Below are 25,979 nucleotides of genomic sequence, written 5' to 3'. Positions count from 1 at the left end.
GTTATTCCAGTGAATGTATAATATCCACCCTTTGGGGCAGATCTGTCAATCAGTTCCTACAGCCATACAACCCTGAGCATTTCATGCATGCAAATATTAAAATTATAGGTTTGAATGTCCAGCAATTAAAAATTAATTCAACTTCTTTTTCTATCTCATAGAAAATCCGGGGTTACAATAAACAAGAGCACTTCATACAATACAGATGCCTCCATTCTCTGCACACCTGTAACTCAGTCTGATCTACAATACTGATAAAAGCTGCAGGTTGTAGTTTCACACAAATCCAATGTTTTTTCCTGGGTTTTTTGCTCACATGGAAATTATCTTAAGGATTTACTTTGGCTTTCTCCTTAAACTCTGGAAAGGTGTGATTAGTTTTATACTATTTTGGTAAATAGACCAACCTCATTGTGTTGTTTTTCAATTGAGTTTATTCTGTGTAAAATTTCTTTTGCTTTCTTCCGGTAGTCTTGCAGACATCTATTTCTGACTTGCACATCCAATTCTTCTGCATTGTTCACATTCAATGAGTTATCATATAATTTCAGAGACAACTGTTCAGCTTTATAAAATATAAAACAAGATTAATATTTAAAATTTTATCAAGTAACATTTTGAATGTATTTATTATATTTAGTACGCTGAGGGACAGCCCCAATAATTTAATGCAAAATAACAGTTTTTATAAAACTTAAATTTATACATAAATGTTAACACACTTGAAATATACACTGCAGTTACAAGAGATGAACTTGCAATTGTAGCTCCTATAAACAGTTTTCACAATGATGCTGTGAAAAAAAAAAAAAAAGCTTTTTCATTGAATTAACTCTGGCTTCTTCACCAGTATGAGTCTCTGCTTTTTTAAAAAACAACTCCATATTAATGGACACTACAAATCTCCACACCTCCTCAATCTTACACAAACCTCTCAGTTGTGCTTGCAGCACAGAAATGTAGATATCTGTTTGTTTTTTCCTAATTAGCATTTGCACACCCTCCGCACTCTAGAGATTACAGGACAAGGTCTCCCTGTTTCATGGGAGGGATTGTACACATAAGTAATAAAAAAACTGAGAGGGGGGACCTAAAAATACATCCTATTTTAGAAAAAAAAAAGATCAAGATTTCTTAATATTAGAAATTAATGTAGACACAGTGATTTTGGGCTTGATTATCTCATGGTTTATTCTCTCCCTCTAGTGGTACATCTCCAGGAAGAGAGTATCCACTAGGTGTTAAATGACAATGTTTGTATTTTCCACACAATTTATAGATGGGAAAGCTTTAAGAACTGGCCCTACATGGAGAGGTTTCACAAATGCATTTTTGCAACACTGTTGGAATTTTTACTTCTCTTTTTTCTGCCTAAGTCAGTTCTTGAGGACAAAAAAGCAACTTTCTGTGCAGAAAACAAACATCTTTTGGAGTACACAGAATTACAAAGCTGCTGCAGTTAAAATCACTTGGGGAATCAGCAGAACACAGAGATGGAAATAATCACTCTCATTTTTAAAGCAGTAACAGCAAGCTTACTCATTTGTTTGCAGTTCTGCAGCACAAAAGTAGCAGCTTTGATGAGTTCCTCGTCCTGAGATTCTGTCAATACCTGAATCATAAGTGGCAGACCATTGTTCTGAAGCAGCTCACACTGGTTCTCTTCTACAACAGGACATGGTAAAGGAAAGCTTTGGTTTCAGCCCCACACACCTTAACCTTACAATAATTTTAGGGGCCAATACTGGCAGCTCTCTGCAAGTTTCTGTAGACAGAGAGATTTGCATCCCAGACCTGAGCCTGCTGCAGGGACAGCAGGAGTTAACATCCCACAGGATGATTTGACCAGAACTCAGATTGCTGTAAGAAAACTGAAGGATGACTGAGACAAATTATACCATGGAGTTCCAAGCTCATTTAATTGTGGCCTAAAACATTTGAATAATGACTCCTGTATTTCTTCTCTTCCATTACCTGCTCTTGGAGTAGATATGTGACATTTCTGTGAGGCCTGAGATGAGGAAATATCAAAATCTCAAGGTTTATAATGAGCAAAATCAAATTAGTAGTTTAATCCTGGTCTAGCCAATCTGTTCCTCCTCATTTATTATATAATTAGCTGAATTTTTATTGTGATCTCATTCGCATATGTATTCATGTAATTGATAACTTGCTAAACATAGTTCTTTCTTCTTTAAACTCAATTTAAAAAAGAAATAAAAAAATTTAACATTTTTGACAGTGTTGACATTTCAAGAAAAACCTTTTTTCTGTTGAAACAATTGTTCAATAATTTTTAAATAATTTTTCGATTCAAAAGACATTTTCCATTAAGTCTTGTTTCACTAATTCTTAATGAAAAAATGTCTGTTAAAACAAATTTATGACCGATTGAGCTAATTATTGAACATGTCATTGGCACTCAGAGGATGAAAATCAACTAGGATTTTTGAACATAAGGCCTTCATCTTGTTTATCTAAACATACATGAGAAAAAAAAGAAGTACAAATGAATTTCCCTTTCTCTTTGCTTGCACTACCACAAAACACCAACTGAAGTGCTGTATTTGTACTAGATATGCTTGGACAAGCCCTGAGGAACATGACAAAAACATTTCAGGGCTACCTGCTGCTTCTGTGTCTTGAAACCAATGCACTTCCATGGCTTTTACAAATAGCACTGGCCTTGTAAGCAGTGGACAGAAGCTGTATGTGCCAAGGACCATGAAAAAGAGAGCTCAAGAGAACTCATTTGCTGTGTCTGCATTGTAGTAGCTTCCAGCTCTGGATTAATTATTCCCTGTGACACCTAAGCCCAGCTCTGAATTCTTGCATATTTAGTCTACTTTTTTAAAGCTACTAAAGACACTTGCTGCTTACAAGCTTTAAAATTTAACAATGGAATAATATAGAAAACTTTTTGTCCAAATACTGACATTGTATTATTTAATAGAACTCTCTCTCGTGCCCCAGCCTTGATGAAGTGACACCACTGGGGGAGTCAGGGGATGAGAATTTAGGAGAAGCTGACAGGGAAAAAAAAGGCAAATCTTACCACAAACTTCAGTGCAGTGTCCAATTGTTAGAATAATACTGATTTTTTCTCCTGTGCTCAGTGTCTCATTGGACAGCAGCTTCAGCAGCTCTGACACAGTGTGATACTTTGCCAAGACAACACCCATGGCAGCTGTTTGTTAAAATAATTGGAAGGAAAATAAACGAGATCATGAGTGTACAGGAATTGAACTCTACAAGCCCCTCAAAGCCTTGGGCCTGCTCAGCCCTGCCCTGCTCCACCTGGAACAGCTCACATTGCCCCATGCCTCCTGTGCTGCTCCCAAATGCAGCCCTGCCCGTCCTCCCAGCCTGTGCTCCATGGAGGTGAGGCAGAAGATCTGATGGATGAGGGCTTTGCACTGTGCAGCTTTTGCAGATCCCTGCTGAGTTTCTCCTTTATCAGCTCCAGCATGGAGCCAGAGAGAGTTGAATAAAACAACAGAGTATCTGCCATAAAAGAGCAGGGGGCAAGCCCTTCCTGGCACTGGCAACACCCCTGCTGGTCCATCCACGCTGAGGCCTGGTGCTGTCACACCCAACTGATCTGAAACTACCCTCACAACTAGTGCAGGATGATGCTTTTAAACTTTTGGGAACTTCCATTTGAAGCTCTTATGGCAGAAGTGGGAGATGCACCAACCATGGCCACAGCACAGGTTGATCAGCATCACAGGTTTCTGCAAACCTTCTGTGGAAAACACAAAACCTCATCAGCAGAGCAGTACCCAGCCAGCAAACCAGAGCAGAGTGTGCTGTGCAGAAACACCATATTGGTTCAGCTCCACCTCTGAATGACTAAAGCTTCCTTAAGCTACACAATTTATTATTCAGGCACAGGCCTAACTCCAGGATCCACGACTGGTCAAACCCAGGCCCAGAGCTCAGCTTTACTTACCCAGCACAGGCTGTAGCATCTTATTTTTAATTTTTAATTTTCAGTTGAGTTTAAATTTCACTGTATTTATTTTAGCAACAATGGGACAGTAATCCACCTCAGATGAACTGAATCACTCCCCACTTACACCTCTGAGTTTTAAAAAACACAGCAACATCCACTGGGATGTGTATAACTTAACTGCCTTTAAGCATTCATTTCTGCAACTTTACCACCAGCACAAGACTTTAAAAATTGCATTTTAAAATTACTATAGATAACAAATGTCTTTCCACTCACAGTTATTAGCAATACAGGCATCCAGAGTCTTTGTTACTACCACGGCAAGTTTCATGCTGGAGTGACTCAAACAAGAATCATGCATAAGCTCAAGGAGAACTCTGGCTAATGTATCCAATCCTCCAATAGAAGCAAAATACTTCTGCACATATGCTTGGTGGAAAAAACAAAAAATGTGATTTAAGCGACAGAGTTTGCAAATTATTTTAGCATTTCACTGAGTAAGTCCATTAGAGTTTTTCTGTGCACATGTTAGTCATTACATTTCTTGTACAACAGAAGCTGGATATATATTAATCTCAAGAAATGCAGCGACTGCATATAAAACAGTTACAGGAAAACATGACCCTAGTATGTGCACACAAATGGCAGACATCATGCCTGAGTTCTACCAATCAGTCATGTAAAAAGGACTTTAATTTAGACACACTTTTAATCAGAACAGCTCCAAACAGCTTTACTGAGCCTAGGAAATGTCACCAGACTGTGGCTATCTGTGGACATGAGCACAGCATAGTGTAAGTAAAGATGTGGAATACAGTGGTCAAAGTCGGAAGAACAGCAAATGATTTTGTTAGAGATAGAGAGAAATTGAAAAGAAAGAAAAAACCATTTAGCTCTCTAATTAAACTTCCTTTTATCAAATGCAAAACTGTGTAAAGCTTGAGCTGCACTTACAGTTATTTGCAACTGTGAGACCAAGAAATGAACAAATGGGACGAACTATCTCAGGCTCTGTGCAAGTCTCCAGCCACTCTTTGGCATGGGGGAAAACTGAACAGCAAATGTTTTGATTATCTTCTGCAAAAGTAAAAACAAATTACCCCAAATCAAAACACAATCATTGAAATCAACTTCAGCTGAACAGTAAAAATGAAACCACAGTGTTACCGATTTGGAGAATATCTCTGAACTTCCTCCACAATTTTCAGAGCAACACGTACCGTTCTGGGGGTTGTTGACACAGGCACAGAGAGTGCTGCACACTGAGCACCAGAGCTGATAGCAGGGATCAGAGTTTTCATCTGACACATTCTTCTCAGACGTGGAGAGAGTTGTTCTGTTCAAGACAATGCAAGCAAGTCCCAAATAGTCAAGGAAACACAGCTGCTAACCAGTCCATTATCTGTCTGTTTGAATTGCAACCCTGTTTACCTGAACAACTGCAGCAGCAGGCTGATGCAGCCTGTGTCTCTGACACAGGTTTGCCCATTTTCTAAAAGAGAACACACACAGGACTCCAGAGACAAATGCAATTGCAGACAAAATCTTAACAGCAAGTTTAATTTACATGCATACATTCCCTTTCCCAAGCACATATCCTCCCCAGAAGGAAATACAAAATCATGTCAACATGTTGGTAAATAACCTTTCTATTCCTTCCATTCTAGTCTCTCTTTCTAGACACTCTCAGAAACTATGGGTTTCCATTTGCAAACTGTATTTTTAGAACTAAACCACGTTCTGCTGTTTAAGAAAATCCCAGTGAACAATGACATACTTTGACAATTCAGGTTTAGTTACATGCAAACATTCATCTTTATAAATTAACTTCACCAAAACATTGCTTATTGACTGTGCCAAATTTTGGACTGCAGATCGGCAAATAGAAAAGGAGTGTTGTTGTAACACAGAGGAAAAAACCCCATTTTTTTACTTACTATTATTTGACACCAGAGCTAAGATGACATAAACAGACATTCTTTTCAAGTTCACACCAGAATCCTTTTTAATTAAAAATAAAATGAGGTCTTCAAACAGTGCAGAAGTACACAAAGTCTGTTGACAATACACTGGAATCAGAAAGTGAAAACCATTAAGTGCTAAAGTAAGCCACTCATCATCCTAAATTATTAAGTCTCAGTTGTGGCCAGTACTTGGGGAGCAGAGACAGGGCAGGACTATGAAGTGCCTGAGGGCTTCCCCCTGGCAGTGAGTTCTACACCAAGCTTTGGAACAATCCAGGAGCCACTGAACACATGCTGCTGAGGGAGAGGGGAGTGCAGGTGTCTGGAAACTCAAAGACACTCTGTGTGCACAGGGGAGCAAGGCATTGATCAAATCCAGGCATGGACAGGGCAACTGGGGCACCCTCACTGCCCCTGCTCCAGCTGACAAGCTTCTAGTCTCATTTTGTGAGACCAAAAGAAAATGGAGACAAAGCAGGAGCACAAGTAATGACAGGGAGCCATAGCACACTCAGAAATACAAACAAGATTATTTTTATTACCATTACTCTCTATAATAATCCCCAGTGTAAATAAAGCTGCTTCCTTTACGATGCAATGAGCACTGGACTTGGCAAGGTCATTTATAAACATCAAACCACCAATTTCTCGCAAGTATTCGCTCGCTTCACCTACAAGAGGAAAAAAGAGCAGACACTTTTGCTTTTGTTTCTCTGCAAAATGAAAGGCTTCTAAGATTCTCCAACACCTCAAGCCTTATGTCCTCTAGACATTTTTACAGTGCCCACCAGTTCTTGGCATATTTGGTGATCATAAATGACTGGTTCTAAGGAAAAGCCTTTCTTACTGTTTTGCTGGCAAATGGAATAGATAGTGATCAAAGCCTCCTTCTGAGACAGAGGGCAGTCCATCTGATATTTCAGGCATTCAAGCAGTAAGTTCAAATCTGTTTTCATATCTAGGAGCAAACACAAAAAACTTCATTAAAATTGTTATCTTTTCTAGATATTAATCTAATCAGTATTAGAATAAACCTGTCCAAAATGTAGTATGTACATGCATTTTAAAAAAGGGGGGAAAAGTGAGCCAAAATGGAGCCACACCACTTCTATTCAGCCACAAACAGCAAACCTAGAAATATTTCTGTCCATAGTTTGTTATCTGAGCGTGATTTCCTTTGCAGAGTAACAGCCTCCTTGTAATATTTCTGGCCTTTAATTACTAGTAATTCTTAGTAAGTCTGATGTAAACTACTAAATTCACAACTGCAAGGTGCGTTAAGTGTAAATAATACAGAGCCATTAAAGTATTCAGAGGGCAAATAAAACTCAGAGTGCAGTTGAAAATCTCTGGAGCAGTAAGGAAAGAGCCCAAGAGCACAAGGCTGCTGGGTGGTACTGAGTTACAGGAGACAGAAACCATGCAGCACTGCAGCACAGCCCTCAGCCAGGTGCTTGGAGATGTAACACAAAATATTCTCTGCCTCCTACATACAACCCTGGGTGGGTAAAACAGACTTGGAAAATCTGCTTCTTAGTCTTTGGGCTATCATTAAAAGACTGACTTGATCATTATTTCTAACAGTGACAGAAGGTATTGTTTACTGAAAACAAGGTTTGAAGGTTCTTAAAGAAGTTAAAATACAATAAAAATGTGGATAAATATTAGAAAATTAAAAAAAAAAGTGACTTTGTGGTGGTGTGTTTTACTCTGTGTGTAGGTTTGGCATTGGATGTACCCTTTGCATATCCAATACAGTATCCAAAATTTGGCAACTAGGAAAAAGCACATTTTCCCAACTGCTCACCACCCCCCAACAGGCCTATCACTAAAGTCTGCTAAAACTTTGTAAAACTGATGCAGATTATAATGATAAATTATATTAGATATCTTACCACACTGACTTATCTGCACCTTTTGAGTGTTCATTTTTGTTTTATCTCTGTTCTTGTTCTACAACAGCAAGGAAAAAGTGTTTTCAGTTCTGTTCAGATTAGCAGTGTTGATAATATACGCAGTATAAATTACATCATTTTTCTAAAATGCACTTTTCCCAATTTTCTGCTTTTACTCTGTCATCTCTCACACACAGTTTAATGTATTCCTGTATGGCAAAGTTTTCCTTTGGAAATACAGTATTTTATAATAGCCCTGCATTTGTAACTACCAGGTTTTCATCTTTTGAGAGTGGACAAAGGCTCAAAGCAGAATCATTGTCATCTTAACGAAGACAGCCAGCCCTGCTTTCTCTTGGGAGTTACTGATTGCCCCCATTCCTTTGCTGCTTCCCTTAGAGAGCGAGAATTGAGAGACTTCATCTCCCTGCAGCCTTTCAGAAGTGATAACAGACATGCATTTCATTTTCCTACAAATCCAACCCATCCACAACAAGGAAAAGCTTGCCAGCCTTCTCACCTCTTTTTGTCCTACTGCCACCACCCCGCCAGCCTAAGAAAAAACAAAACCCACCCAAACAAAAGGAAGGCTGCAAAAATGAGTTCACTCTGGAGCTAACTGCTTTTCAGAAGAGTTTCATTTAATACATGTTTATACAATTATACAATGTAGGAAGCACAAGGGGTTTAAAACTGTATGTATACAAGGACACATCTTGACTTTTTCCTGGATCTTTTGCAACCTACAGAAGGTACACAAAATAGTGCTTATAAGCCAGCCTACATTAATTAGATGCAAACAGCTCACCTCAGTTGTTGCATCACAGAGCAAGGTGCAAAGACAAGCAACTAGATTTATCTCAACAAACAGCTGGCAAGTGTTGCATATGAAACTTCTCCATCAGTTATGGCAAACAACCCAGTAACATTGCTTCAAACCTCAGAAACCACTCCTGGAGAAGCGCAGATCTGTCAGTGCGTGTGCTCAGCACCACTAGAGCACATGGCTGGCATGGCCAGCAGAGCAGCCAGCCTGGGCAGGACTTATCCTTCGAAACCAGGGACCAAACCCAGAGGGGACAAGTGCGCCTTGCTGGCCTCCTGTGGAAACCAAAGCCCAGAGCAGCAGCTGAGGCCGTGAGGACGCTGCGCTGTGGAACAGGACTTGGGGCTGTCCTGGCCTATTTCAGCTCCCTCCTCCCTCAAATGAGCCCTGCGTGATTTACAGCTCATTATCAGAGCTCCACTCTGAAGCCTTAGCAAGCACTCCAGATCAGCCCAAATATAAAAGGGAAAGAACATAAGAAAGAGGGGAGGGGGATGAAAGGCAACAGTCTACTGATGAAACAGCAGCTGCATTCTTCTGTGGGAAGGTTAGGGAGTCTCGAGGGGGGAAATGGGGCACGGCTCGAGTACCTGTGGTCCAGTGGCGCGGGTGGCTCCGGACAAGCCCCGAGGCGAGGCGGGCGCCCGCTGCCGAGCGCGGCCCGGCTGAGGATGGGATCTGCGGGCTGAGGGGTGGGATCGCTGGACTGAGGGATGGGATGGGGTGGGATCGTCGGGCTGAAGGACAGCGGAGGCCCCGCCGGCCTGAGGGCTGGGATCCCGCGGAGCTGAGCGGTGCGATTGTCCGGCTGAAGGACAGCGGAGGCCCCGCCGGCCCGAGGGCTGGGATCTCGCGGAGCTGAGCGGTGCGATTGTCCGGCTGAAGGACAGCGGAGGCCCCGCCGGCCTGAGGGCTGGGATCCCGCGGAGCTGAGCGGTGCGATTGTCCGGCTGAAGGACAGCGGAGGCCCCGCCGGCCCGAGGGCTGGGATCTCGCGGAGCTGAGGGCAGAGCGCGGCCCGGCCCCTCAGGAGCCGCCGCAGCCGCAGCGCCGCCCGAGCCCCTCAGGCGCGGCCGGCCCTGGACTCGGGACAGCCCTGAGCCTTCCCCTCAGGCGGGCGGGAAGCGCTTGGAGTTGTAGAACCGGCAGGGGTGAAAGAGATCTTTAAAACCGTCAGTTCAACGTCAGCCCAGCACTGACACTGCAAACGCTAAACCACTAAACCATTTCCCAGGGTCAGATCCAGAGGCCTCTTTAACAGCTCCAGGGATGGCAACTCCACCCCCTCTCTGGCCAACCTGTTCCCAGGCCTGAACACCTGAACAGTGAAATTTTTTTTTCTAAAATCTAACCTGAATTTCCTCTCAATGTGAGGCTACTTCCTCTGGTTCTTAGTGCATAGCTAATATCTGAGTTTATTAGAAATGCATTCTTTTATACACCATTCTGATAGAGGTGGACCTGATTGGTCTTTTAATCAACAGCTTGTCACACCATCTGCTAATTAAGAAGACACCCTTTGGTAAACATCTTATGAAAAAAACAACTCTTCAAAGCACCAGCTGTAATTGCCTGCAATAATTTCTGAGATGGAAGTCATTAGTTTCAGCTCTACCTTCCCAGATTAGGTAACCCAAGTAATATTTCATTGGGAGAAATTCCTATGTCCTTTCTTGGAGCAGTTCTGATCCGTAATAATGCTAATTTGGTTTCAATCATTAATTTGGTAATATGGTTCTTAAGGACAGCATTCATTCTCTCCACACATCCAGAGCTTTGAGGGTGCCACGGGGTATGGAATTTCCAATTTATGTCTAATACCACACATAGAACGTAAAATTTTTGAAGTCAAGTGTGTTCCCTTACTTGAATCCATTCTTTCAGTTATTCCATATCTAGGAATGATTTGTTCTAATAGCATCTTAGCCACTTTGGAGGTAGTTGCAGTTGAGATAGCAAAGGCTCCCAGTGGGTGCGGTGATCAACTGTTCCAAGAAGATATTTCCATCTCTGTATTTTGGGGAACTCAGTCTAATGTATTTGCATATTTTGAAAGGGTCTAAGGGCTAGGGCTCTTCCCTCACTAGGGTGTTTTCTCATCACTTATTTATCTTTGAACAACTTCATTGTCCAGTCACTATTTGGCTACTGCAGAGACTCCCTCACAGCAATAAGCTCTTCAGAATTGATCATACAGTGCTTGAGCTCTCCAGTGCATTCCTTGGTGTAGCTTAATTAGAATTACTGTAGCAATTGCTTTATTCATTATTTGCCTCCCTTTCCTGCCAGCTGTGACTGGAACTACAGCAAAGGGAAAGTGCCTGCAGCCGAAGGAAGGCTGTGGTTGGGTATCTGCTTCTGTTTGTTGTTGCTGCCAGCGTTGTTGTTTGTTTGCCTTGTTGTACATACTGGCAAAGAACTTCTCCCATATCTTTGCCTGAAAGCCCCTTAATTTCAAAGTTATAATAATTTGGAGAGGAGGAGGTCACATTTTCCATTCCAGAGAGGTCCCGCAGACACCTGTCTTTCCAACCAAGACAAGCTGACGGTTAATCATGTATTAACAATTGTTTATTAACAATTAATTGTCGAAAATGAATTATTATCAATCTAATAAACAGTTATGTAGGTGATGAAAGGTTGGCTAGAGGTCTTCACTGGAGCTCGGAAGGGTAGCTGCAGAGGTCTCTGGTGGAGGGTGGGAGACCAGCAGCAGCAGAAGGCACGATGTTGCTGCCTCCTGCAGGAGCTCCAGCTGACACAAATGCTGGCCCTCAGGTGCTGGTTTCCAGGGCACCTGATCCTTGGCTCCCTGGCCTTTCTCCGTCTGCCCTACCAAGAATCTTCTGCTCCAAGGCTCTGCCTTTCACAGTCACCTGCCTCATCTTCTCAGTTGGATTCAGGTTAGAAATTCTAGCAGGAAGGGGACTGGTATTAGCCAGACAAACATTCCCAGCCAGTTGCTCTGCAACTCGCACAGCAAGTTGCACAGTGTTGCATCCTCTGTCTGTGCAAGCAGCATGCAGCAAATTAAACAAGCTGCATGGAGGCTGCAGAGGTGCAAGGGCAGGACCATGACCTGTTAAGTGCCTGGGGACCAACTACAGCACACAGGGTTCCAGGCAGAGAAGCAGGCCTTGCTTGTCCCCAAAGGAAGCAGAGCTAGGGACTTGCTGGTTCCTGGATCTCCCAGATTTTGCAACCTTCCAGCAGTGTGATGTTCCATACAGTGTCTTTTCCCAGTGTCTCCCTCCCAAGGCCAGATGATGATCTTTCTGTGCTCCTGTGGGTGTTTGTGCCGCCTCTCTGGGGCTGCCTGACTCCATGCCCACCTCCCCATCCCAGTCAGAGGGACTGAAAGCAGGGTGTTGGGGGATGAACCAGGCTGTGCTTGGTGGTGCCCAGCATTAGGACAAGAGGCAATGGGCAGAACCTGAACAGGGAATCCCACCTGAACCTGAGGAAGAACTTCTTTCCTGTGCAGGTGCCAGGTTGCCCAGAGAGGGTGTGGAGTGTCCCTCACTGGAATTATTGCAGAGCCCTCTGGACACAACCCTGTGCCATGTGGGACCAGATGACCTACTGGGGTCCTTTCCACCCTGTGATCACCCAGTGATAGCCATCAGAAACATGAGTTGGCAAGGGCTGGATGTTTCTCACCTGCACAGCAGGGTGGTCTGGAACATCCCCGCGCACTTTGGGGAGAACTGCACTTGAAAGGCCTGCTTCTGGCCAGGAGTGATGATGCCGTGGTAGGGCTTGATGGAGAACAGTGGCAGGTCATAGATGGCGTCTGGGAAGATTTCCAGGGCGGAACCAACGCGCTTTGAGTTGCGCAGCTTCTTGGGATGGTCCTGCTCTTCAAACTGCTGCCTCTTGGAATCCTGCAGGTGCTTGGCCAGCCGCTGCAGCAGCTGCAGCTCAAAAGCCTGAGTTTCATGGTCCTGCTGCCACCCAAAACGATGCAGCAGGTTTCTGCAACGCCTTAAAGTTTCAGAGGAGAGGAAATTACCTGCAGAGAGGAGGAGGACACCTTTCAAAGACAAAATCCTGTGCTCCCAGCAGCTCTGCCTCCTGCTGCAGGTAGGTGGAAAAGAGCTGGGATGCACTTGGAGCATCTCTGGCCAAGTACTTTTAGCAGGAAATAGGGTGTCTGGGAGCAGGGTCTCTGCCTGCAGCACACACTCCTGTGCCAAAGCAGGAGAGTTGCTTTTAGACAGTGACTTTGCATTTGCCCTGGAGTGAGGAACTGCACACAGACAGTGGCTACAGGTCAGCTCACTTGTAACACCATTGTGTTTCCCAGTCTCAGACTTCTCAAAGAGTCTGAGATGTCCCTGATGTCCCCCTTCCCAGTCCTGACCCAGCACGTGGCTCTCCCCAGAGGCTGGCTCAGCTCCTTTGCAGACCAGAAGTGGCAGAGCAAGAACAGAAGGGGATGAATGGCAGATAGGGGCAAAAACTCTCCAGCTGCAGCTGGGAAGATGCTGATGAAAGTGGATGTGTGGAGAAGGATGAAAAAGCAATTCATGTTTTGGAGTGAAGTGGCAGGGTCTTCTCCCCAGGCTCTCAGCTACCAAGTGAAATGCCCTTACGTGCCAGAGCACTCCTCATCGCTGCTTCACTATCTCCAGCTTCCTCCCAGGAGTATTCCAGGGCTATCTTCCCTGTGTTGTATAGCCTGAAACTGAAAAGCAAGAAGGAGGAGTAACAAAAAATTTCCAATAAATATAAAGCAAATAGTACAGTAACATTGTCTGATGGCCTCCTGGTACCACTTTCTGCTGAAGAGAACCTTCTTCCCCAGGCAGCCCTGCCATGCTCAGACTGCTGTCCTGGGTGGCCCTAAACAGTATTTCCAAGTGTGGATGTTTAAGAGGAAAGGGCCAACATGGTGCCCAGGACATTGAAGCCAAGGGGCTTACTCTGGACTTTAGGTCTTGGTTTGACTGCAAACTTATTGTTGAGCAGATGAGGACAGGTGACATGCAGTGAGAGCAAACCCATGGCTGCTCTCAGCAGAAAGGTCTGGCAGCCCTGAGGCTCTCCTGACCACCATCTCCTGCTTGGCCTTGTGTGCATGAAAATGGGCCTGTGCTGGTTGGGGCTGGGGCAGAGTTGTGGCAAGCAGGCACTGGGCCAGCCCTGGGCAAAGGCAGCTCCCGCTCCCAGGGCCCTGCCCGGCCTCCAGCACTCACAAGGCTGTCCTTGTCTGGAAGGGCAAGGTATCCTTGAACTCAACCACGGTTGTGCTCAGTTTGAACTGGGCGTGGGCAACAACAGCACTGAGGTACACCTCAGCCTCCTGGCTGCTCTCCTCCACCACAGTGTGAGCTGGTTCCAGGACTGGCTCAACCACCTGCAAACAGAGGAGGGAGAAATCACTGAGCAGAGCCCAGAAGGTCAGGCTGAGAAGGGAATCTTCTGGCCTCCAAGATTAGCCTCATAGCGGGACTAGAAAGGACCACTGACTTTTACTTCCCTGGAAAGATGACAAAATTAGGACTGCTCTGCTACGGTAGTTGTTTCTACCCACTGATCCAAGCAGTCACTACCACAGCTGTTAATATCCCCATGGATAGCTGTGTTCCAGTCCCTGTCCTTCAACCTTGTAGAGGGACTGGCTTTTTTCCTGTCCCCTGTAAATCCAGCAGGTCTCAAAATTAGGGTTAAGTTCTCCTGCTGGAGCTTTGTGGATGGAGAACCTCAAGACTGAAGAGTTCTAGAAAGCACCTTTTCCTTCTTGTCTTAGGAGAAAGTGCTCTCCAGCTGTCATGTCCGGAGCAACAGCCACACTGCTGGGAGCTGAGCATGGGCATTTTGGGATGTGAAAGATCTCATTGGAAAAGTCTCCAACTGCAGATGTTCTGATAGAAAAGAGGATGTTTTTTAGAGGCCTTAAAATGGTCCAGAAACTCAGGAAGAACCTTCACCCAAGATGAGTGTGTTTGGCAATAATGACAATAAAAGCAAGGGTCTCTGGAGATGATCCTTCTCTGGACTCCTCCATAGAGTCATGCAGTGCCTGGGCTACTTCGTGATGAGATACCCCACACAATACAGAGACTATAACCAAATTCTCTGGTATCCATGCAGACAAAACTTGGAGCTCACCAGCATATGCAGGAGAAGTATATTTCTCTCCACTTTAAAAGAAGAGACAGAGTGCAACAGACTTAACTCCTTGTTTGTGAAAAGGCACCAAATGAGATAAAGAGATTTCTAACACCATAAAATGGGATAAAATCATAAAACATTGTCTCCCATTCAACATGGGCTGCAACACTTGTGCTTGTGGCACAGACTGATAGTTTGTGTGTGGCTAAAGGTCTCTTGTCCAAAGGCTTCCCCCTCTTGTGTGAGTGTATCCAGTCACTGTGCATCCACCTCTCCCCTGGAATGCACTGCTGCTGAGCCTCATGGCTGTGCAGTGTCCAGAGGAAGCAGGAGCTGCACAGCCAGCAGTGATGCTGTTATGGTGGTTCTTTTAGCAAAAGCTGGGTTGCCTTTTTTTGCCCTTTTTCTTCTTACCTTCTCTTTTTTAGGCCACCTGGCTGCTGGGTCTTTCCACGTGGTATCCCTCAACGTCACAGTGCGCATTTGGTCGTCCCAGTCTAGAACCTTCCTTGGTGGCAGCTCAAAGTTGATCTTGGTCACCTTACATTTCACAAGGTGCCTTCTGAAGGTGACTGGGACATCTGATCTCAAGATCACTGTGATGCCCTTGGCACAGCCAGGATGGAGGTGTCCCACCTAGGGAGAATCAGGGAAACAGTCAAGACTTCCAAACTGGAAGCACTGCCAAGGGCAGGACTGACAGCAAAAGCAACTGATGTGGTGAACAGCTGTGCCAGAAATCTGCACCTCAGAGTGGATTTATGTGAAATTTGACAGACAAAAGTAAGAACAAAAGGTGGCACCTCCCAAAATATGAAGCCTTGTCTGCAAGGCTGGCAGCCTTGGCCCAGCCAAGCCAGGGACTGCATCTCCTACATGGCACTGGAACGGGGTATCAGTGGCATGTGAGGACTCCCTGCCCTGCCTGCTCTTGGGAGCACCAGGGCAGGGCGTGAGCAATGGGGAGAGGCAGAGCAGTGCACGCTCACCTTGGGGGAGAACTGGAATGGGGCGTCTGCATCCCACTCAAAGCGCATGGCCTGCGTAAGGGTGCGGTTGGTGATGGTGAAGGTCCTGCGGCAGCGCTTCCCGACAGGACAGTGCCCAAACTCGATGTGGTTCACTCTGACAGCTGTAAAGGAGGAGAGCAAGGCATGTCAGCATGCAGGGAGCTCCACCTGCCCCCCTCAGGTGCACAGACACCTGCACGTTCAATGCTGCCTTGCTCCAAGCCTTCCTCCCTCTGGAGGGAGTTCCCCAGGCAGTTCCCCATCCCACCACTTCCAGGGAAACACCCTGACACATCCTTAAGCCAGCGACATGCAGCACAGCACACACTGCTCTGCATGCATGGCTGCCACGCCCACAAGCCACCAAGTCCTGCGGGTGACAGCCCAGGCCTGGCTAGAGGGAGGACACACGTGATCAGACATTGTCCTCCTCCTTGCTCCACCTTGGCAGCCTCTCCTCTCTTACCATCAATGATGTCTTTCCTCAGACTGCTCTTAGCATTCCTCTCCTGGGTGTCTTCCTTTAATCCATCGAGGGTGAATTCGTCGTTGTGGCCTTCACCCACCAGCTCAACCAGGGTCATGCAGATGTCCCCCACTACCAGAGCAATCTTCCCTTCCACACGTTGAGCCAGGGTGGGTTTGAAAATGACCTTAAACTGTGCCGATTGCCCATGACGCAGAAGGATGAAAGTCTGCTTTGGGGGCTTGGTCTCTGCACAGCGATGAAATCAGAGTTAAGTGATACAGCTGTACAGAGGAAATATTTCCATAGGATAAATGAGGAATAAGAGGTTGAAACCAGCTGCCTTCTAAGCACAGGTTCTACCCACAGTGGTTCCAGACCCTCTTGCTATGTTCACAAGCCTGCCACCTCCAGACACAGCACCACTTAAGCAGCTTAACCTCGGGCTGATGCCCAGGCCTCATTCCACCTGCTTCCAGCCAGCTCCAGCCATATGTAAAGCTCAGCCAAAGAGTGCTTTTGGCTTCTGCTGGCTGGCTGTGTGCTCAAGGGCTGTGTCTGTTCAGGTTGGTACCTTCCTACATGAAGCAAACACCTTAGAGGGCCCACTGAGGTAGTGACAGTCTCCCACAACTCAACCCACCATGTCTAGAAGAACTGAACAACTTCCTACAACTTGCTAGGAGGAGACCCTGCAAAACGTCCCCAGGAAAAGCCTGGGGGACAGAGAGCCCAAAGAATGAAACTAACATCTGGCTGCTGCTCAGAGAAGCCAAGAGCAGGGCTCTTTTTTCATTTTCCCTCTGTGCATGATCACACTTCATGGTTAATGAATTTACCGTTTCTGACGGAGTCCTCTTCCATATCTCCAGTGAGGACTGTCTTGAATGTGAAGGCCCTGCCTTTCAAGGAGAACGCTCCGTGCTCATCCTCCAGCTGTAACATAAACTGAGAAAAGAGAAGCCAGAGCACAATGATGCTGGTGTGAGTACAGGATGGCACAGGGACTGACACCACAGTGCTGCTGGTCCCACACGGCAGCCTGGCACCTCTCCCACTACAAACAGCACTGAGCGCAAAAGTGAAGTCAAACCAGCTGAGAAGAAAGGGCGTTCAGAGGCATCTGGATAGAGCCCACACAGAACCAAACCGGACAGAAAGTAAGGGGCAGAATGTAATTAAACCCCAACTAAGTTTCCCTCAAATGTAGTAAATGGGATCAAATACAATCTAATGGAACTGGGAAACCACACATGTCCATGAGAACAAAAGGTGACCTGAGAGATGGGGGAAAATACTCCACCACCTTTCTTGTGTTCAACTGAAAGAAAAAAGACTGGATGGAAAATTTTCAAAAACTCTCTTTTTGAAGAACAGATGTCAGTCACTTGCTTAAAAAGAATTTCTGACACCTCTTCCCAGGTCTGCCATGTTTTTTGGGACCCTTCCCCTGTGCCACAAGCACTTGTTCCCAAACCTTCCTTGAGCAGGTCCTCCTCACCTTGACAGATTTGGTGCCACTGTTACGGAGGACCAGGGGGAGCATCTCTGAATGCTCCAGCTGGAGCCTCTTGAAGCGCAGCACGGCCGTTCCCCTCTTGCTGCGAACATTTGGGCGCACAACTGTCACCGGCAGCTCCTGCCCCTTCCCACTGATGGTGAAGGTCAGGATTTGGGGTTGAATTTCCACAGAGCTGCAGGAGAGGTGCAGAAACAATTTCAGCTGGCACTAACCCATTTCACACTGGGCAAGTGAAGCACCAAGGGCCACCCACAGTGTTTTCCCTGCCTGGTGGTCCTGGTGCTGCTGGGGGGCTCCCACAACACAGCCCCCCAGCAGCCTCTTCCCAACCCACTCAGGGCCATTCACTAGAGGAATCTGCTCCAAAGAGCCAGAGCCTTCCACAACAGCAGTTAAAAATAATTTCACTTAATTGAATCATGCAGTGCAGCAGGTAAATAAGGAGGCACCAGATGAGATATGGCAAATCCCCTGGCTGCAGTGAGATGAGACTTACGCAACAAGCAAAAGCACAGCACAAAAGCAGTACAAAAGCAACAAGGCAAAAATAAATCATCGTCACCATCAGCAAAGATCGTTTCCAAGAACAGTAAAAAAGCAATTCCTTATTAGCAGTTAGGCTTGTCTTGTTGTGATTCAGCCACTAAATTGCTGAGGAAGGACAGGTCAAAGCCCCAGTTCACAGGTCCCAGGGCAGAGGAACTGCGTTCCTCTTTCATACCAGCTCCAATCAATCACATAAAAAAGCTTAATGAATGCCAGTGAGTCACAGAGGATCACTTAATTTTACAGAAACAAAGAGGAAAATGTGACTACTGACTTACTGGCACATCTAAAACTTTGTCCATGGAAACGCCCAGGTCAGCTGCAGCACATCTCAGTAACTTCAAATTGACTACCTAATATTTCCTTGTCTTGATAGTTCTTCATACAGAATAAACTATCAGCCTCATTTTTCTACTCTAAGAGTTACTCCCGGATCATCTCATGCCAAGTACTCTGCCTAAGGCTACTGGAAGCATTAGAGCTAACAAGAGGCCTGTTCCTTCCCAGTGGAGAGGCAGCTGTCAGTGAGGCCTGCCCCAGTATTTCACAGGGTCAGTTACCCTTTGGGGATGACAAGGGAAGCCTTGAAGGTGCAGTCGTAGCTCTGCTTGTCTGGCGGGGTGAAGGTCACCGTAGCAATGGCAGAGGATGAGCCACGAATGGACATCTTGATAGGATCCAGATTGAAAATATTGTTGATAGGGATTTGTTCCTTGGGGGAACCCGGAGAGCAGCGTTAGGAGAAAACACCTTTCAACATGACACAGTTTTAGTCATCAATGCATCACTGAGAACAGCCCCAGACATTGTGTCTTCCTTCCTCCTTCCCTGGGCAGGCTCCCTCCCTCCCAGGGAATGCTGACCTTGTGCTAAAGCATTGTGTGTTTGGAGTGCTGGCAGCTGCCCCAGCCTATATGGGAGGTGGGCACTGCGTGAAAGCCCCTGTAAACAACTCAGAACTGGCCTTCAAAGAGAAGGAAAAGCCAGGGAGCCTGAGGAAATGCTCTGCTTTGAGCCCTGGCATGTCAGCTCATGACAGCCCCTCTCTGCGTGTGCTTCCAGGAGAGGTTCAGAAGGATTCACTTCTCCCACTGAAGACCCAGAGGTGTGAGCCAAAACCTTGCCCAAGACATGCAGAATTCCACACAACTGTTCCCTGGCTCTGCTGCTCTCCCCTGCAGTTTGACCTGCACTGAGCTACACTAGTGTGGGCCACAGGAAGCAATGCATCTGGAGAACAAAAGAGGCTCTCACCCGGCCCTTAGAGGGCAACCACCACCTTGGCCTCCTGCTCTTACCTCTCCAGGCAGGATGGAGAGGGCCACGTCACATGGCAGACGGCCTGCATTGCAAATTCTGAAATGAGCTTCTGCCTCCTGCCCAACCAGAACCTTGTTGAAAACGAATCTGTTCTCATCTCTGACGAACAGGCCCATGCCTTCCAGCGACTGCAGCTTGTACTCAAGGTCGGTGCTGCTGCAGATCGGGTAGTCCTTGAAGACTGACGTGACATCCTGAACGAGTGCTGTGGACAGAGCAGAGGGATGAGCACAGAGAAGCCTCCCTGAGCAGAGGGATGAGCACGGAGGGGCCTCCCTTATGAATTTGTCTAGACCCTGCTGGCCTCTCAGAAGCCTTGATAAGCCCTTTCTGCCTGGGTGATTGCTAAACCCAGCCTTGGGTGGGGGAGCTGGCTGTGAGGATGGAACTCAGTCAACCTCAGTCTTAGAGAGCATTGCTTTCCTTTTATCCTTCCATGCATCCCTCTCAGCCTGGGAGGGATGAGTGAAGTGGTGGACTTGAAGAGGGCTGGAACCTCTGAGGATTTTAAGGTGGGACACCAGGGCTAGCATGCCTCTCTATCCAAGCAGCAAGTTTAGGTGCTGCTCAGCAGCAGGTGTGACCAAGGGCACTGTGGGCAGTAGGTACCTGGGAGGCAGGACTCGACAACCAGGGTGAAGGGAATGCCGAGGGGGTTGTCCTTGGGGTCTCTGCCCATGATGTCGATGTAGAGCTGCTGCTCACACGTCCCCTCCTGCCCTGCGAGGCACTCCACTTTGATCACCTGCAGGCCACATGGACGGATGGAGCCACAGCAGGGGGATACCGTGAACGCGCCAAGATTGAGGTGACTCTGCAGAAAAAGTTCCAGAGGAGGCTGATGGCTAACAGCTGTGCCTTGAGCACCCCAGCAAAGAGTATGTCCTGCCGTGGCCTCCAGCTGGGCCCAAGCACCCAGTCACAGGGCAGGGAAGGATGACTTCATGGCCCAATGGCAGCCCCAGGCTGGGAGCAACAAGCCAAGAGGAGCTGCAAGCCTGTCCCAAGTGGCAGAGAGAAAGGAGTTTGAATCTAAAGAATGAAGGTGGTAGCTTTGATCCTTCAACCTCCAGAGGTAACACCAGAGGCCTGAAATAGCTCTGAGAAATGATAGGAGAGAGGTAGGGGACTGGGAAGAAGAAAAAGTGATGTTGTCTGAGCTCTGTGGACTGGGAGTTCAGTGGGGGATGTTTTTGCTTCTGAGGTGTTCACAGACCTATGCTGGCTAGCAGCTACCAAACACAGGACCTGCTCCCCTCTGTTGACCCCACAACTCCAGGTCAGAGCCAGACTACAGGACTGTCAGTGGGACTGAGCAGATACTGGTCTTGCAGACCACGTCCCACCCTGTGGCAATGAGCCCCAGCCTGGGCACAGCAGCGTCTTCTCACATCCCCTGCAGCAGCACTGCTGGGCAGCAGGAGTTACCCACCGGTGTTGAGAAGCTTGATTCCTTTCCTGTCGAGCGCTTTGTAGCTGATGGAGCAGATTTCCTTTGCTTTGAACTGAGGGGAGAAAGCAGAGGTATCTGTCATGCTGAGCTCCTGTGCCTCAAAGGCCAAAGCTGGCCTTCCTCCTCACAGAGGAAAGCCTTCCTGCTCCTTATGGCTCGCAGAGAGCAGCCAGCAGCTCCCATTGCTGGACTGAGCAGCTCTATCACCAGCTTTGTACTACACATGGGGATACTGAGGTGTGGTTTGCTCCCTCTCCCCAAGCCAGGGATGCAAATGGACGATAGCCCAGGTCTCCTGGCTGCCTGCCACATACCAGCTGTGGAGTGCTGCCTCTTCAGACAGGAAGGGTGGTGCAGGGCTTCTCATACCTTTTGCTTTCCAACGCACATGCAAGCATGGGTGTTTGGCGGATGCAGAACTGGAAATTGGCCATGCCTATGTTCTTCAGCACAACACTCCGGGTCTTCCTGGTGCCCACGATCATGGCTCCGAAGTCCGTGGGTGAGGCAGGCACAATGCTGTACTTGCTGTACTCCGCTTCGGCCGACACCCTCACTGGGATGTTGGCAACAGCCGGGCGTCCTCGACCTGGGCTGGCATCTGCCACCTGTGTCCACAGGAAGGGCTTGGTAAACAATAAAGAGGCCAGCCAGATTCTCAGCTCCACTTAAGAAGCCTCGCAAATGGTGTTGAAAGACTTTGTTTGTGTATGTAGGAGAGAGGATTCTCCAGTTAAAGGCCTCCTTCCATTAGACATCTAGCTTGTTTACACTCCCAAAACACCGTGTGATAACACAGCCTGGCCCAGGCGGCTCACCTGGCAGTACAGGATGGGATTGTTCTTGAGGACCATTTCACTGGTGGGGTGGAAGAGCATCTCAACCTTCTCACCAGGCCGGGATGCAATCAGCACGCCTGACTGAGGCTCAACAGTGAAGTGGGATGTCAAGTCTTGCATCTTGGGACCTGCACCCTTCAGCGTGAAACTGGGGAGAAAGGGAAGGAATGGAGATCTCTGCAGTTAAAAGTACAGGTGCCACCAGCACAGCCAGGACTTTGCATAGGACTAGAAAAAAAAGGGAGAGTCCAGTTCTGGGAATCCTGGATCTTGACAGAGAGTGCAGACAATCACAAGATTACTGCAAGAAACCTTGAGACTGAAATTTTTCATTCACTCCTTTACAGAGTCTCAGAAAGAGAAAGGAGGGGACCACCAAAACAAGGCAATGAATCTCAGCATTTCAGTGGCTGAAATTTCTGGGGCTCTCCTTTGGGCTCCAGCTGAGCTGTGAAGAACTGCTGGTTTGTGGCTGAATTCTCTGGTAATACAATTGAGATCAGAGAGCCCAAGTTTTGTATTTACCATCAGGTAGCCAGCATGGAAACAGGATCTAGCCATTGACAGAGGGAGAATGAAGGTCTGGGAAATGCTCACTACCAGGCAGCTGGACTCACCTGTACTCAATGTTGTATACCCCTTTGTTCTGTAGACTCAAGACTTTCTTCACTTTATCCAGGACATTAATGGTTCCAAATTCCAAGCTTCCATCTGCACCTGCAGAAAACCCACAGAGTGAGGTCAAACACAGTATTTGTGAGCTGCTGCAGAATACACGAAGTCACAAGCAACATGGAGGTCTCGGCACAAAACCCTTTTCAGCAAGATCCCATTCTTGAAAGTGTTTTCCAGCTACTTGTCTGCCCTTTCTCTTCTTACTCAAAATATCTGCAGGCTTAGTAGCTAAAGAGTTCGCCTTCCATTTCCTCGCTCCCAAGCACAAATCCAATTCCTTTAAATGCTGTGCTGAGTCTGTGGGCATTGCCAACTGCCTGTTTACATCACTGTTGTTTCAAAGCCCCCAAATCCAATCTGCACATGAAACTGCACACTTCAGTTCAGAGGGGAGAGCCTTAAGGCTGTCAGAGTCCTGACAATGCTTTATTCCACGCAGCTTGCAGAGTATGGGCTTTAGGTATCCACGCCTTCCTTGCATCCCATCCCATCCCATCCCATCCAATCCCATCCCATCCCATCAAGTGCTTTGGCTGCCCACCTCCCAAGGTAATGCAGTGCACCTGGACTGCTTTGTTTGGGAGGCATCCACTGACCTTCAGGCATGTCAATGCTCAGAGAAACTTCATAGACCTCTGCAGAGATTTTGATGTTTTCAGCCTGAAAATTCCCCAGGATGTTTTCTGTATCTGAAACCTGAGGCAGCAAGAAACAAACACTGTTCAGATTATTCTTTTGGTAGACAGCCTGAAAGTCCTTGTCTCTGCTGGCTGCTTCCCCTATGACCTTCCTGGCTTCACAAACGTTGGTGGACTCCCAAGCTTTGCTAACCTGTTCCTCTCAGGGGCTGCCCCAGTGGGATTCAGCTGCAGTAAAAACCCCTATCAGCCCAACTCTGCACTCCTGTAGCAGGGAATGCTGCTGCTAAAGCATCCTTGAGAGGCACAGGGGTGTAAGAACAACCACAAGAAGTGTGAGGTGTTTCAGAGCAGGTGGCATTGACAACCCTCTCCAATCACCTAGCACCCTGTCTGAAATGCAGCCCCTAAACCATGGGGAACAAAATCCCAGGGCGAGAGTTTGTTGCACTATGCAAGGGCTTCAGACAAAGTCCAGGAGGAACGTAGAGATCACGCTGCAGTCCGTACCACCAAACAACAACCTTCAACCATTCACAGGGACAGGGTGGTTGTGGTACAGGCTCAGGATGCAGTGTCTGCTTATCTGGGGCGATGTGGATGCACTACATGGTCTGGCAAATGCTGTGCAGAGGCAGAAGTTGGGGTCACAGCACCCTTGTGTCTAGCAGGTGCAGCTCTTTGTGACTCTGTCCCTAGGAGCACATGGCTGCTCACTGTGCCCTGCTCTGCCAGGCAGAGCACAGTCCCTCTCACCTCTAGTCGCAGGATCTTCTCAATGCTGCCAATGCGCTCAGCCTTGAAATGCAGTGTCACTTGAAACTCTGAGTGGGGATCAAGGATGCCATTATCTTGTGACAAGGAGAAGTCCTCAACAAGGCCACCCAGCCCACGGAGCTGCCAGGCCATGGGCAGTAGGGTGTTGTTTTTCAGGACCAAGGTCCTGCTGTCAGCCCTGCAGAGACAGGAAGGCACTTGGCATCAGCTGCCGGATGGTCACACCAGCCTCGCCACTGAACGCAACTTGGAGCAGCTCCATCCATGCCCCGGAAACCAGAGTCAAACGTTTTCTCTTTGTCACCACTCTTAGAGTGCTTGTGGGATGACTGACCTGTGCAGAAGCAGCTTGTCAAAAGACAGCTGCAGGGGGCTGACCTCCAGCTTCATGTCCACCCCATGGCAGCACAGGCTGAAGACCACTGGCTCCGGGTTCTTCCTAATGCTGCAGATGAGCTTGTCTTCCAGGAAGCCAGGGGAGGTGGGGTATGCCCAAATGGTCAGCTCCTGGACATGGCCCCACAGAAGAAACCAAAGGAGCTCTGAGTGTGAGCAGGAGGAGCAGCCCCTGGGCACTTCAGCGGTGCCTGCTCTACCTGCCCTTCTCCTACCTTCCTCTCCTTTGGTTTCAGGGTCATGCGGCGAGGGTCCGCAACGAAGGTCCTTGTTTTCCAATCTTTCTCAAAAGAGAAGTGGACCTCTATGACCATGGGGGAGTTGTTGAGGATGGTTAGCTTCTCTGAGTTGCCGGGACAGTTCTGGGCCTCGTACCTGTCCACAAAAGGGGAAAAGGCTGCAGAGGAGACTGTTGCCTTTGCCACACACCGAGGAGAGCACCGTGTGCACCCGAGGAAGCACTGCTGGGAGACCCTGCTCTAACAAACAAGTGAGGGAAATGGATCCCAGTCAGAGGCATGGCAAGGATCCTTGCCGTAGTTTATGCCTAACCCCTGGACTTGGTGCCTCCACCACAGAAGCCTGATGATGCTCAGGCCACTTTGAGAGTTTTTAATACAACATAAATTCAAGGGTGCCTAGAAAAATAACAGTACACCAGGCACATGGGTTCCTTCCCCTTCTTTCTTGGGGTGCCTTCCCTGCAGGGTATAAAGAAAGGCTTTTGGAAAAAGAGTTTAGCTAATCTTTTTCATAAAAGTCATGCAACTGCTTTGGATTTCATGGGTAGCTCAAAGTCTGAGAAAGAAATATGAAGCATCAATTCCCAAGAGAAATGCAAAGAGATAACAAATGACTCTTCTCTCGTGTGTGGAAATGACTTTGGAGTGAAAGGGTTAAAGAGGCAAACAGAAATCCCAAACCATCCATCAACCTGGCTAAAGATCGTCTGGTTTTTTAAACTATTTTAATTTCATTTCCTTGGATTGTCAAAATAGACCTAACCCTCCAGATTTCCTATGGGGACAAGAACTTAAATGCTATTAAAAAAACTAGTGACAGTAAAAGTAGGAATACACAATAGCTTCAATGACCATGTGCTTAGGCAGATTTTATCCAGCAGTGAGCATGCAATGTCATTACAGGAAAATGTAATTCCTGCTGTATGTTCCCCTCAACATCCATTTGCAGGTCAATAATAAAATCTTGTTATAATTACAGATGAATGAAAGTTTTACAAAACCATCTACAGAATAATTGCTTGATCAGGCTACCTGCAGAGCTCAAAGCACTTCAAAAACCACCATAAAGTTCATTTCCTAAGGGGTGAAGCTGAGATGTGGGGGGGGACAGAAGTTGCCGTCCGACACCTTTGGACTGGCGGCAGCACGCGGCCCTGGCCACCAAGGTGGCCACTGGGTAGGCAGAGCAGCTCCTCCAAGGCTCATTTGCCTCTTATCTGTTCAAGTTCCCATCTGTGGTCCTTCAAGCCCATGTCTCTCCCAGGACTCTGCCAGGGACTGCCCTGGATTGTGCAACCAGGAGAGCATGTCTCTCCAGGCATGTCCAGAAAAGTACAA

General features: G+C 47.2%; 2 protein-coding genes across 2 annotated transcripts in view; both read right to left on the bottom strand.

Moving 5' to 3' along the window:
* Positions 1 to 380: 380 nt before the first annotated feature.
* Positions 381 to 7,848, bottom strand: TERB1 (telomere repeat binding bouquet formation protein 1). Its single transcript, XM_054296215.1, has 11 exons — positions 7,815 to 7,848; positions 6,767 to 6,877; positions 6,462 to 6,590; positions 5,893 to 6,024; positions 5,387 to 5,447; positions 5,176 to 5,291; positions 4,910 to 5,032; positions 4,232 to 4,384; positions 3,056 to 3,187; positions 1,540 to 1,665; positions 381 to 565 (listed from the first exon to the last, which is right to left on the bottom strand). The coding sequence occupies exons 1-11, from the start codon at positions 7,846 to 7,848 to the stop codon at positions 381 to 383; spliced, it is 1,302 nt and encodes a 433-aa protein (XP_054152190.1).
* Positions 7,849 to 9,680: 1,832 nt separating this feature from the next.
* LOC128951058 (hydrocephalus-inducing protein-like) overlaps positions 9,681 to 25,979 on the bottom strand; it is a 78,088-nt gene continuing 61,789 nt past the window's right edge. Inside the window, exons 46-66 of the mRNA XM_054296213.1 lie at positions 24,615 to 24,774; positions 24,338 to 24,510; positions 23,983 to 24,181; positions 23,185 to 23,284; positions 22,531 to 22,630; positions 21,893 to 22,061; positions 21,444 to 21,682; positions 21,013 to 21,126; positions 20,858 to 20,879; positions 20,231 to 20,435; positions 19,600 to 19,826; positions 18,862 to 19,013; positions 17,735 to 17,927; positions 17,073 to 17,181; positions 16,234 to 16,482; positions 15,747 to 15,889; positions 15,172 to 15,393; positions 13,839 to 13,999; positions 13,236 to 13,327; positions 12,301 to 12,652; positions 9,681 to 11,553 (exon numbers count right to left, since the gene is read on the bottom strand). Coding sequence (XP_054152188.1) covers positions 11,415 to 11,553; positions 12,301 to 12,652; positions 13,236 to 13,327; positions 13,839 to 13,999; positions 15,172 to 15,393; positions 15,747 to 15,889; positions 16,234 to 16,482; positions 17,073 to 17,181; positions 17,735 to 17,927; positions 18,862 to 19,013; positions 19,600 to 19,826; positions 20,231 to 20,435; positions 20,858 to 20,879; positions 21,013 to 21,126; positions 21,444 to 21,682; positions 21,893 to 22,061; positions 22,531 to 22,630; positions 23,185 to 23,284; positions 23,983 to 24,181; positions 24,338 to 24,510; positions 24,615 to 24,774 — 3,520 coding nt within the window. The 3' untranslated portion in view covers positions 9,681 to 11,414. The remainder of the gene's footprint in view (positions 11,554 to 12,300; positions 12,653 to 13,235; positions 13,328 to 13,838; positions 14,000 to 15,171; positions 15,394 to 15,746; positions 15,890 to 16,233; positions 16,483 to 17,072; positions 17,182 to 17,734; positions 17,928 to 18,861; positions 19,014 to 19,599; positions 19,827 to 20,230; positions 20,436 to 20,857; positions 20,880 to 21,012; positions 21,127 to 21,443; positions 21,683 to 21,892; positions 22,062 to 22,530; positions 22,631 to 23,184; positions 23,285 to 23,982; positions 24,182 to 24,337; positions 24,511 to 24,614; positions 24,775 to 25,979) is intronic.

The sequence above is a fragment of the Melozone crissalis genome, unplaced genomic scaffold (genome assembly GCF_028551555.1).
Source record: "Melozone crissalis strain CALT ecotype California unplaced genomic scaffold, PUWL_Pcris_2 ptg000007l_1, whole genome shotgun sequence".
NCBI lineage: Eukaryota > Metazoa > Chordata > Aves > Passeriformes > Passerellidae > Melozone > Melozone crissalis.
Note: the sequence above shows the minus strand (reverse complement) of the source record. Positions and strands in the feature narration are given on the sequence as shown.